Below are 13,098 nucleotides of genomic sequence, written 5' to 3'. Positions count from 1 at the left end.
GGTTCAAGACCAGCCTGGGCAACTTGGTGAGACCTCATCTCTACAATAAATAAAAAACTTAGCCAGGCATGGTGGCGTGTGCCTGTAGTTCCAGCTACTTGGAAGGCTGAAGTGTGGAAGGATAGCTTGAGCCCAACAGGTCAAGGCTGTGGTGGCTGGGAGTGTGCCACTGTACTCCAGCCTGGGTAACAGAGTGAGACTCTAACTCAAAAAGAAAAAAGAAAGAAAAAGAAAAAGAACTTCAGGTGACTCTCATTAAGTTTCTGTCTAACTTCCTGGACTTTATTGAGGCTTCTTTGCTTGGATACTCCCTTGCGAAGGCCAGCCGAAATGCAATCCTGGTAGTTTAAGTTTAGTTTATCTCCAGTGTTTATTTTTCATCTTGGGTCAACAGCAGGCATTGCAACTTGGGCAAGTAGGTTTGTCAGTGGTAAATATGGAGGAAAACAGGTTTTTCATGTTTTGGGATTTCCTGATAGGCAGGTACATTGTTTTTTTAATTGAGTCAGTGGTGGAAAATGGAGAGTGAACCTAGACAAATCCCACAGTCTGGCCTGTGGCAACATTAACATCCATGAGTAATTGTAAGAAAAATTGCCCTCCCAAAGCCACAGTGGCATTCTGACTGAATTGACCTCCCTGTCAGGTATGAGAGGGAGAGCCCATTCCTATTGTTCCTGACTCCTGACCAGTCCCATAAAGTGGAAGTGCTGGGGGAGCCGTAGGCACATTCATTGTAACTACCAAGGCATTACTATCTTTTTGTGTGTGTGAGTCAGTCAAAACAGGTTCTTCCCCTTGCTGAACCATGACTTTGCATTTTTTTGCATCGATCTGTTTTGCCAAACCAGTCTAAAATATTGTTTATAAGGGATCTCATTCCAATTTTCTTTTCTCTTATAGAAAAAGTCTAAGAGAGTAGGACAGTGTTGTAATTGAGGTAGCTGTGTAATGGCTATTGTTTTCCCGAATCTAGCAAGTATGGGGGTCAGACAGTATTAGAAAATTATTATTTTTTTGTTTCATGAAGTTATTGGCAAAGTCTGTGGGATTCCAGCTAAGATGATGTACACACACCAAAACGAAGACACCTGTCACTCCACTCAGTGTCCAAGTTTGACCTGGTAAGTCTCAAACTTGCCCCCGTTGGTCCCTGGTGCCTTTGATTCACCCTAAGTTGAAAGGAATGACATCCAACTGGGAGTTTAGCAGGTGGTTGCTAGGCAAGATGGAAACATGAATGGTCACCCTGAGCTAGGCTTGCTGAGTTTTTGCTAGCAATTCTTTCATGGGACACCCTCCATGAACATAAACATAAATAACAGGACAAAGACAAAAAGGCCTTTTAAAATTGAGATTTTAACATTTGCTTTATTATTTTGACTACAATTTTGTGTTGGAGTCTAACTCTGTTGTCCAGGCTAGAGTGCAATGGCACGGTCATAACTACTGCAGCCCTGATCGACTGGGCTCAGTTGATCCTTCTGCCTCAGACTTCCAAGTAGCTGAAATCACAGGCATGCACCACCATGCCCGGCTAATTTTTTGGTTTATTGTACAGACGAGGTCTCACCAAGTTGCCCAGGCTGGTCTTGAACCCCTGGGCTCAGGCAATTCTCTTACGTTTGCCTCCCAAAGTGCTGAGTTTATAGGTGTGAGCCACTGTGTCCGGCCTTATTTTCTTTATTATTTAAATGAGATGGGGTGTCTCTCTCTCTCTGTTGCCCAGACTAGATTCAAATTCCTGGGCTCAAGGAGTCTAGGGTCTATCTAATTTTAGACAATAGGCACCAAACAACTATGAGGAGGCAGGTCAGAGCATATGCTGACCTAATAATAATAATGATGATGATGATGATGATGATGCTAAATGTGCTTCAAGCTTGGTTTATTTTTGTTTCTCCACCTCTCTTCTTCCCTGATTAATTGTATAACGTTTATAAAATTATAGGGTTAAAGTTTATCTGGCAGATATTGTGATATCTGCCAGAGCATTTACATTTGATATAACATTTATTGAAAAGAGCAATAGTACCAACATAAATATGCCTAACATCTGGAAACCAGTGTGGGAAAAAGATTTACTTATTTATTTTTTGAGTTGGAGTCTCACTCTGTCGCCCAGACTGGAGTGCAGTGGCCACTCCCAGCCACCGCAGCCTCGACCTGCTGGACTCCGGTGATCCTTCCGCCTCAGCCTTCCGAGTAGCCAAAATTACAGGCACACACTACCACGCCCGGCTAATTTTTTTTTATTTTATTTATTGTAGAGATGCGGTCTTGCCTGCCCAGGCGGGTCTCGAACCCGCGGGCTCAGGCAATCCACTCACCTCAGCCTCCCAAAGGCGCGGGATTACAGGCTGAGCCACCAAGCCTGGCTGGGAAAAAGATTTAAAGAAAAAGCTAAATTGTCCTATAAAGCCATTACATGAATTTTTATATCCTTGTATTAATTTATTATTTATCTACTGCTGTTTGTACCTTATGATAACCTTGTGTTACCATAGGGTACAAATTATTTATTTATTTAGCACAGGAATGAGCTGATGGTAACATAAAGTTCCTCCTCAGACCAGTCATTTTCCATATGTATTTCATGCTGAGGAGGCTTTAACTCAATCTCCCAATACATCATCAATATATTGTTTTTCCCCTATTTTGCTTAATAACTTTCCACTCACAATATGGTAATGATATGTAATTTTACACAGTAAAGGGTGGTATATTGAACATGCTGCCTTTATATTTTGTCCATGGCAACCAGAGACCTTTCTAAGAGTCGGATCATCAAGGTTTACTGCTACACAGTGGTGTGTTGAGATGTCAGTTTCACCCAACACATTTGATGATCAATATCATTATATCATAAGTTATTTTTTATTTTTTATTTTTTTTGAGTTGGAGTCTCACTCTGTCGCCCAGACTGGAGTGCAGTAGCCGCTTCCGGCCACCGCAGCCTCGACCTGCTGGACTCCAGCGATCCTTCCACCTCAGCCTTCCAAGTAGCCGGAATTACAGGCATGTGCTACCACGCCCGGCTGATTTTTTGATTTATTGTAGAGATGAGGTCTCGCTGCCCAGGCAGGTCTCGAACCTGCGGGCTCAGGCAATCCACTCACCTCAGCCTCCCAAAGGCACAGGATTACAGGCTGAACCACCGAGCCTGGCTATCATAAATTATTTACAGGAGACAGTTTAATTCTGTCAACAACATCACTATGACACCTTTAATGTTGAGGAATCAGCAGGAAGTCCTTCTGGTCCATACAACCTCCTATAGTGCTATATTGACAGTTTTGTTTCAACACCATCAATGTTCACTGCATTAATCCCATTTCTTTTTTTTTTTTTTGAGTTGGAGTCTCACTCTGTCACCCAGACTGGAGTGCAGTGGCCGCTCCTGGCCACTACAGCCTCGACCTGCTGGGCTCCAGCACTCCTTCCGCCTCAGCCTTCCAAGTAGCTGGAATACAGGCGTGCGCTGCCACACCTGGCTAATTTTTGATTTTTATTGTAGAGATGAGGTCTTGCCAAGTTGCCCAAGCGGGTCTCGAACCCGCGGGCTCAGGTAATCCACTCACCTCAGCCTCCCAAGGCGCGGGATTACAGGCTGAGCCACCAAGCCCATCTTACTTAATCCCTTTAACTTTTCATGAAAACAAAATACAGGGCCTCCCTCTAGCTGCCATCTTGCGTCCCCGCGTGTGTGCGCCTAATCTCAGCTGGTCCAGCCGAGACCCCTGAGCTCCAACCCTAGTCCCCCGCACAGCCCCTTTTCCGCTCCGACAAGATGAAAGAAACCATCATGAACCAGGAAAAACTAGCCAAACTGTAGGCACAAGTGCGCATTGGAGGGAAAGGAACTGCTCGCAGAATGAAGAAGGTGGTTCATAGAACAGCTACAGCAGATGATAAAAAACTTCAGTTCTCCTTGAAGAAGTTAGGGGTAAACAATATCTCTGGTATTGAAGAAGTGAACATGTTTACAAACCAAGGAACAGTTATTCACTTTAACAACCCTAAAGTTCAGGCATCTCTGGCAGCGAACACTTTCACCATTACAGGCCATGCTGAGACAAAGCAGCTGACAGAAATGCTACCCAGCATCTTAAACCAGCTTGGTGCAGACAGTCTGACTAGTTTAAGGAGACTGGCTGAAGCTCTGCCCAAACAATCTGTGGATGGAAAAGCGCCACTGGCTACTGGAGAGCAGGATGATGATGAAGTTCCAGATCTTGTGGAGAATTTTGATGAGGCTTCCAAGAATGAGGCAAACTGAAGTGAGTCAACTTCCGAAGAAGATGAAACTTGAAGAAGCTACTGGGAGCTGCTATTTTATATTATGACTGCTTTTTAAAATTGTTTTGTTTATGGATCTGATAAAATCTAGATCTCTAATATTTTTAAGGCCAAGCTCCTTGGACACTGAAGCTCTTTTCAGTTTTTGCCTATACACAACTCATTCTTTGCAGCTAATTAAGCTGAAGAAGCCTGGGAATAAAGTTTGAAAGAAAAATTAATAAAGTTCTTTGCCTAGTAAAAAAAAACAACAAAAAAAAATACAAATCACATCTGATTTAGTCCTACAATTTTATCTGATTGTATTCATCGGATGTGCTACACATCCAAGTACAAGAGGTAGTTATCTTCTCTGAAAGGTGCAAGAGTTATTCTTTCATGAATGCCCTCTAAGAATAGTGAAACCAGCAATTTTTATATTTGCATTCATGTGCATATATGCATACTTCAAAAAGCACAGTGTCATCTCTGTCCATTGCTCACTTGTTAAAAATGCGGGCCACCAGGTACCAGTGGCATACCAGAAGGTCCTGAAAAGGATTATTGGGAGTTTTTGGATAGAGTCCTGGTGTGGGGTATGATCCTACAGGGGTAGGACATGGTGCCAGTGGTCCCCAGGCTCCTGGTGGAACAGTGCCCCATGGAACAGGAGGTGCTGCCCATGTAGCTTGGGGAGGAGGAAGAGCAGAATTTGGTCCTGGAGATGGATATGGCATATTAGGGGTAGGATACTGCCCTCCTACTCCAAGTACCCAAGGCCCAGAAGACATGTATCTCCATTGACTTAAAGGACCAGATGTAACTGGAGATCTGTGGGTGCACCATATGGTGTAGGTAGCTCTGGAAAGGGCATATTTGGTGTAGGATCTGGCCCTGTAGGGTCAGAGTCTAGCACAGTTGGGGCTGGATAAGGACCACCAGGTGGGGGGGGGCCTGGAGGTAGCCCAGTGGGAGGCAGAGGGATAAATATCAGTTGGTACGAGTCCAAAAGACACAGTGAGAGTATTGCGCTCAGTGGGAGTCCTGAAAGCACTGAAGATGGAGCACTTGAGTTATTCCAAGGTTTGGAACCTGGCCTGGCTTGAGGAGGTTGGCCAGGTTTTGCATTGCTCAGTACTGCTCACAGCAGAGGTTTTGGTGGGGATTGTTCATGTAGCACATCTGGCAACAAAAACTCATCAATTTCCTAGCAAAAATCCAAGACCACACCAGGGTCTAGAAGCAGCAATGGATCCAAGAGTCTGGACACTGAAGGAGCAGGCGCAACTGGATTGAGGGGTGGTGGCAGCAGTAGCAGTACCAGCAGTGAATGACTCCACCTGTCCCTGGAACAGGAAGCCAGTACCTTTTTATAAACCTCAAACCATGTTTTTCTTCTGCTGCCACACTGCAATTCTCCCAAAAGACTTCTGTCACAAAAATTGGGGGAGAATTCCTCATCAACAAGCAAAGGACTCCAACTTGGCATCCTTCCTGGAGACAGCTTCAGATCTCACAAGTTAAGAGCTTAGGCCCCAAGAATACCTTGCCCTCAGACATCAGTCACAAGTTCAGGCCTCCAGAACTTCTGATTGACCAGCTTCAAGGTGGGGTTTCCACATGTCTCTTTGTGTTTGATGGCTTAGTTAGTTTGGAGTGGCTCATGGAACTCAGGGAAACGTGTACCTGTTCATTATGAAGGATATTACAGAAAGATGAAGAATGGGGAAAAAAACTCATAGTGGCATTGTATTTGTTTCATTGCACTAGAATCTATAAACACTGTCATCTTGGGACACTTATTCTTCCACACAAAATAGATGACCAACTCACAGCACTTGCGGTATTAATTAACAAGTATTCCTTACAGCAAATAAGTTACATTATTGCAGAATGAATATAGTCTGACAGTAGGATCTGTTGACTCACTATTTGCTTAGTTTTAATGAAATAGGAAATAGACAACATTTATTTTAAAATGCAAACTAAAGATATGAATAAACACTTTACCCCCCCAAAAATACCCACTTATTTTTAAAGGCCGTATCCTCTCTTCATAAGAATATAGGAAAACAGGAATTCTCAGACACTGGTGGTAGAACATAAAAGGGAGCTACCATTTTAATTTTAGGTCACAGTTTGGCATTTCTTAAAATGTTATACATTCACCTACGATGTGAATTAAGCACTGTACATGGAAATATTAACATAAGTAAAACCCATGGATCTGAAGAATCATATTTGTAGCAGTATTTACAACAAAAACAAACAGCTCAAATATCCATAAACACAAGTGAATATAAAAACACTGATATTTCATAGCATGTCATACTTCTCAATATAAAAAAGACTGAACTAATCATATTATCACTGATAAACATCAAAAGAAATATGATACAGAACACCCAGAGGTGAAAAGAGGATACAATCTATCAGTCATATAAAATAAAATTCCAGAAAACGTAATCTATGTTAAAGCATAGTAAATCAATTGCTCTCTGGAGGGTAGGGAGGGCAGAAACACATTACTAAAAAGCTAGTATTGTAATCTATGTTAAAGTATAGTAAATCAATTGCTCTCTGGAGGGAGGTAGGGAGGGGGAGAGAGCTGGGGGAGGTAGCATGTGTCTGAAGTCACAGCTACTCGGGAGGCTAAAGTGGAAGAATTCCTTGAGCCCAGGACTTCAAGGTTGCAAGGAGCTATGACTGTGCCACTACACTCCAGCCTGGGTGACAGAGTGAAACCTGTCTCTTAAAAAAATATAAGGCCAGGCACAGTGGCTTACACTTGTAATCCCAGCACTTTGGAAGGCAGGGAGGCAAGATCGCTTGAGCCCAAGAGTACGGGACCAGCCTGGGCAACATAGCAAGACACTGTCTCTACAAAAAAAATAAAAATAAAAATTAGCCAGGTATGGTGGTGTATACTTGTAGTCTCAGCTAGGAGGAGGATCACTTAAGCCCAGGAGGTTGAGGCTGCAGTGAGTTATGACTGTGCCACTGCACTCCAGCCTGGGCAACAGAACAAGACATTGCCCCTAAAATTAATTAATTAATAAAAGGCTCCAGGTAAACTGGAAGGTGATGTAAGTTCATTATTGTGACTGTGACAGATTCATGGGTTTATATGAAAGTTTAAACTTATAAAATGGTAGTTTAAGTATGTGCAGTTTGGTGGATCACTTATACCTTATTATACCTTTAAAGTTGTAGTTTGAAAGAAAAATGTGAATTTTCTATTAATTTTGACAAATAAGCTTGACAATTCTATACTGACTTTACCAACTTTCCTCGTACTCTGTGGGGGGCAACTAGCCTACACAGCAGCAAATACTGATGAGCCAGGAATGCTGTTTCAATCTGATTAAATTGGAATGCTGGCTGGTCACAAAGGCCACATCACTGGACTAAGAAATCCCCCTTCACCGGGCTCAGTGGTTCAGCCTGTCATCCCAGCACTTTGGGAGGCCAAGGCAAATGGACTGCCTGAGACTGCGGGTTCAAGACCAGCCAGGGCAACCTGGCAAGACCTCATCTCTACAATAAATCAAAAATTAGCTGGGTGTGGTGGCATGCACCTGTAGTTCCAGCTACTGGGAAGGCTGAGGTGGAAAGATCGCCGGAGCCCAGAGGGTTGATGCTGGGGTGGCCGTGAGCGTGCTACTGCTCTTCAGCCTGGGCGACAGAGTGAGATTCCAACTCAAAAAAAGGAAAAAGAAATCCCCCTTCTCCCACCCTCTTCCTGCTGCCAATGCAAGAATGACTTTGAGGTTTACAGCAGAGAAAGGCTAAAGGAATCCTTTAGATTATTTCCTCTGATAATGGAATCACCTACACAAGATTCATAACTAAGGGAAAGTCCTGAGAATTTCTGTACTGCATATCCATCACAGACACAATTACTGGATCATTGTGGGTGCCCTTTTAAAAGATGCATACAAAATATTTTAGTACAGTCTCCTGCACTGCTAATTAATACAATAATTCTACAAAATTATGATTTCCTATTTCTTTTTCCTTCCTTTTTTTTTAAGTCGAGTCTTACTCTGTCAGCCAGGCTCACTGCAGCATTGACCTTCTGGGCTCAGGTGATCCTTCCATCTCAGCCTTCCACATACCTGGGACTATAGGCACATGCCATGACACTCGATTATTTTTGTAGAGACATGGTCTTGCTATGTTGCCTAGGCTGGTCTCAAACGCCTGGCCTCAAGCAATCCTCTTGCCTCAGCCTCCCAAAGAGTTAAGAATTAGAGGCATAAGCCACCACACCCAATTTCTCCCTATTTCTTACAACCTTTTATACTACCCTACAGAAATGTGGACATCAGGGAACATATCTGTGTTGCAGGACCTGAGGAAGATTTCCCTCACCAGTACTAAACACAGTATCCCTTGGAAAAGAGCAAAGAATTTTATGTCGTTCTCAGAAGCACCAGGGGATGTCACAAATACTGCTCCTATTCAGAATGACCTATAAAGACATAAATTATCACAGGATCCGACCTACAAATAAGGATCACACACCTTAAGTCTTTTCTTGGAGGCCTTAGGCAGCTATGCAAACTAGGCCCCAAGTGGAGAGGGCTGTGTTCTGCCATCATGCTGTCCCCTCTGAGGCATACAATGTTTAGTGATCCCAACAAATGCTGTTCAACACTTACTTCACGGCACCATAATCCAGTTGTTTCCCAACCACCCAATACAGTGAATACAACTCCCAAGACTGAAGGAGGTTTAAATAATAAGGCCTAATCATAGCACAAACCACAGCAATAGGAGGCTAGTTGTTCTTGGGTTAGTGACCTGGAGGCTGGAAAACACCATGAAAAATCATGGGAGACTCCAAAGATCCCTGAAAAATAGAGCCCATCTTTTCAAGTCAACAGAAGACTCCTCTGGGCCAATATTGAGTCAGGTTCATGGTCTAACTTATCAGAAAGAAATGAGAAAGGGAGGAGCGCTGACACTATTCACGAATCCCTCTGGCAAATGACATACAACTGAGGTTTACTTCTAGAACATAATGGGGTAAGTGAATGATGCATTGTGGGCACCTGCCAAGTGGTAAAGGCAAAATGGCTTTTGCCAACAAACTGGCAGTCATATAACTCTGGCAGGGGACCTGAGCAGGATGAAAAATGTAATGCATCTCCCACATACCTGGAATTTACACAGAGGTTCGATGCATGACATTCAATTCTGGCAGATGGCACCCTCATAAGGGATCTCCTCTACTGTTATACTGAACAAGAGATAATATTTCCTGTATATCTATGGTGTTTCTCCCATGTGAGTGTTCTGATATCCAGTGAAAGAAGGCTGAAGGGTTTCTCACATTCACTGCACTCAAAAGGCACTTCTACAGTGGAGGATCAACTATGCACAATAAAGCTAGCCTTTTGGATGAAGAATATCCCACATTGTCATACTCACAAGGCTTTGTTCTAGTGTGAGCTCATTGATCTTTCTTTTTAGATTAAAAATACAGTTTATTTAAAAATAAATTAGAGCGAGAAAGAGAAGGGAGAAGAATCACCTCCCCAAGGTGGGGGAGGGGGCCAAAGCCAGGAAGCATAGCCCAAAGAGTACATGGCCATACCAGAGTCTAGAAAGGCAATATTGAGCTGAGCTTTTTTTTTTGAGTTGGAGTCTCACTCTGTCACCCAGACTGGAGTGCAGTGACCGCTCCCAGCCAATGCAGCCTTGACCTGCTGGGCTCCGGCGATCCTTCCGCCTCAGCCTTCCAAGTAGCTGGAACTACAGGTGTGCACTACCACACCCGGCTAATTTTTTATTTATTGTAGAGATGAGGTCTTGCCAAGTTGCCCGGGCAGGTCTCAAACCCACGGTGGGCTGAGCTCTTTGATCATGAAGGAACACAGAAGTTTGGCTAAAGAACTGTCTAAACTTTTTTCACTTATAAGGACTTTCTTCAGTGTGAATTCTCTGATGTCGAAGGAGAGAAGAGCTTCGATAAAATTATCTTCCACATTTGCTGCATTCATAAGGCCTTTCTCCAGTGTGAACTCTCCTGTGTTCAGCAAGACCGAAGGTTTCAGTAAAGGATTTCCCACATTCATCACACTTATAAGGCTTTCCTCTAGTGTGAAGCCTCTTATGTTTAAAATGTGCAGACCTACAAGTAAACTTTTTTCCACATTCACTACACTCATAAGGTCTTTCTCCAGTGTGAACTCGCCTGTGTTCAATGAGACTGAAGAAGAATTTCCCACATTCCCTGCACTCATAAGGTCTTTCTCCATTTTGAGTTTTCTGATGTCGAAGAAGGGAAGAGTTTTGATGAAATGATTTCCCACATTCTCTGCACACATAAGGCCTTTCACCAGTGTGAACTCTCTGATGTTGCAGAAGGGAATAGCTGCGATGAAATGATTTTCTACATTCACTGCACTCATAAGGCTTTTCTCCAGTGTGAACTTTCTGATGAACACGGAGCCCAGAGCTGTGGTGAAATGACTTCCCACATTCACTGCATTCATATGGCCTTTCTCCAGTGTGAACTCTCCGGTGTTCAACAAGATGGGACTTGCACCTAAATAATTTCCCGCACTCCCTACACTCATAAGGCTTTTCTCCAGTATAGCTTTGCTGATGCTGAATGAGGTTGTTTTTTTGACTAAAAGATTTCCCACATTCTCCACATTCATTAGGTCTTTCTCCAGTGTGACCTTGGTGATGTTTCCTAAGGTGTCCTTTTCGACTAAAAGATTTCCCACATTCTAAACACTCATAAGGTCTTTCTCTACTGTGAACTCGGTGATGTTTAATGAGGGTACACTTTTTACTAAAAGATTTCCCACATTCTGAACACTCAAAAGGTCTTTCACTAGTGTGACTTCGCTGATGTTGAATGAGATTGCCTTTTTGAGTAAAACATTTCCCACATTCTCCACACCCATAAGGTCTTTCTCCAGTGTGAACTCACTGATGTTTAATGAGGGTGCCGTTTTGACTAAAAGATTTCCCACATTCTCCACATTTATAGGGTTTTTCTCCAGTGTGAACTCGCTGATGTTGAGTGAGCTTGCCCCTATGACTAAAAGATCTCCCACAGTCTTTACATTCGTAAGGTCTTTTTTCAGTGTGAACTCTCTGGTGATGATTGGCGCGATTATATTTGGTAAAGGATTTCCCAAAATCATTACATACATAACATTCTTCTCTAGTGAGAAGTCTCTGGTACTGAACAAATGTGTGTTTGCTGCTGATGACTTTCACACATTCTCCTCAACTGCAATGAGATTTACCTCCCCTGAAAGGGTGACTCCCACTCAAGTTTGTTGTTTGACTTCTCCCCAGTGTGACTGGTCTCTTGCTGGAGTAATCCACAGTTGGGCAAAAAGTCCTTCCCAACTTCACAAATGGTAACTGGCTCCCATGACACATGAAATTTATAGCTCTTCACAAACAATGCTCCCCCAACAGTGCCTCTATAGGGTTTCTTTCCACTGTGCTGCTTCTGGTGCTGATAAAGGTTTGTACTATCATGTAACTTATTCCTATATGCCCCATACCTGTTCATTTCCTGCTTGCCGTGTATTCCCTGGTGATCAACTAAATGCAAAACATCTCCCAATATTGAGCCACTCATTTCACAGGGGTAGGACTTCTTGGGAGACACACTTGCCCTAGAAGTCCTGACCTGAGACTCTTTATGCATAGAAATGGTCTGCTTAAAAGGTGCCTACTCATCTTCAGCTCCACACCAACAACCTAAAAGCAAGAAAATGCTGGTGAAGTGCAAGGTAACTCTGGTAGGAAGGCACAGCCCACCCACAAGTGTGTCTGACAAACCAAGGAATTACTCCATTGAAATAATTGCAGGGATAGAATGTTAGCTTCAGGATGAAGATGACATTGCTTAACATTACTGGGTTATGAACATCACAGAATGTAGGAGGCCTCATGATGTGAAAGGCACAACCATATATGCAACCCAGGGAGTAGAAACAGGGTCCACAAATCCTGCCTCTACAAACAACTTGTCTGCAGGACCTTACCTGCTGATATGTGAGTGCTATATAGAGGGATATGTTCAGGACCAAGAAAATATGACTAAAACACAGCAGCTGTTCTCAGGGACAGTTTAAAAATCAGCACACATTTCCTAACACAAAAGGTATGTGCCAATAAAAGTTGGAGACAACTGCAGATAAAAACATGAAAGTAATATATGAGACATGGAGTTTAGAGATGTGAACATCAGATAGTAGAGTAGAATGAAAAAGTGTAGAACTGACAAATTTCTAACTCTGAAGAATGAGGAAAAGACAGATTAGTGTGTGGCTATTTTCATTGCAACAAAAATAGCCAAATAGAATAGGTTTCTGATATGATTTTTTTTTTTTTGAGTTGGGGTCTCACTCTGTCACCTCACCACCTGCTGGGATCCAGCGATCCTTCCGCCTCAGCCTTCCGAGTAGCTGGAACTACAAGTGCACGCTACCACACCCGGTTAATTTTTTGATTTATTGTAGAGATGAGGTCTCGCCAAGTTGCCCAGGCAGGTCTCGAACCCACGGGCTCAGGCAATCCGCTCACCTCGGCCTCCCAAAGCGCTGGGATTACAAGCTGAGCCACCGAGCCTGGCCATGATTTTTTTTTTTTGAGTTGGAGTCTCACTCTGTTGCCCAGGCTGAAGTGCAGTGGCATGCTCAAGGCCACCCCAGTGTCAACCTGAGGGGCTCCAGCGATCCTTCTGCCTCAGCCTTCCAAGTAGCCAGAACTACAGGCGTATATTACCATGCCCAGCTAATTTTTGATTTATTGTAGAGATGAGGTCTCGCCAAGTTGCCC

General features: G+C 43.3%; 1 protein-coding gene and 2 pseudogenes across 2 annotated transcripts in view; 1 reads left to right on the top strand and 2 right to left on the bottom strand.

The window, feature by feature from the left end:
• Positions 1–3,675: 3,675 nt before the first annotated feature.
• LOC103271248 lies at positions 3,676–4,544 on the top strand (annotated as a pseudogene). Its single transcript, XR_505035.2, has one exon. The product of XR_505035.2 is annotated as a transcription factor BTF3 pseudogene (transcript).
• Positions 4,545–4,785: 241 nt separating this feature from the next.
• Positions 4,786–9,500, bottom strand: LOC110596603 (annotated as a pseudogene).
• Positions 9,501–10,194: 694 nt separating this feature from the next.
• The window catches only part of LOC103271258 (zinc finger protein 418-like), a 31,476-nt gene continuing 28,572 nt past the window's right edge, over positions 10,195–13,098 (bottom strand). Inside the window, 2 exon segments of the mRNA XM_021717902.1 lie at positions 10,195–11,553; positions 11,555–12,015. Of these exon segments, the coding sequence (XP_021573577.1) occupies positions 10,195–11,553; positions 11,555–11,962 (1,767 nt within the window). The 5' untranslated portion in view covers positions 11,963–12,015.

The sequence above is a fragment of the Carlito syrichta genome, unplaced genomic scaffold (assembly GCF_000164805.1).
Source record: "Carlito syrichta isolate Samal-C Ts95f unplaced genomic scaffold, Tarsius_syrichta-2.0.1 Scaffold311480, whole genome shotgun sequence".
Lineage (NCBI taxonomy): Eukaryota > Metazoa > Chordata > Mammalia > Primates > Tarsiidae > Carlito > Carlito syrichta.
This window is presented reverse-complemented; position numbering and strand designations above follow the sequence as displayed.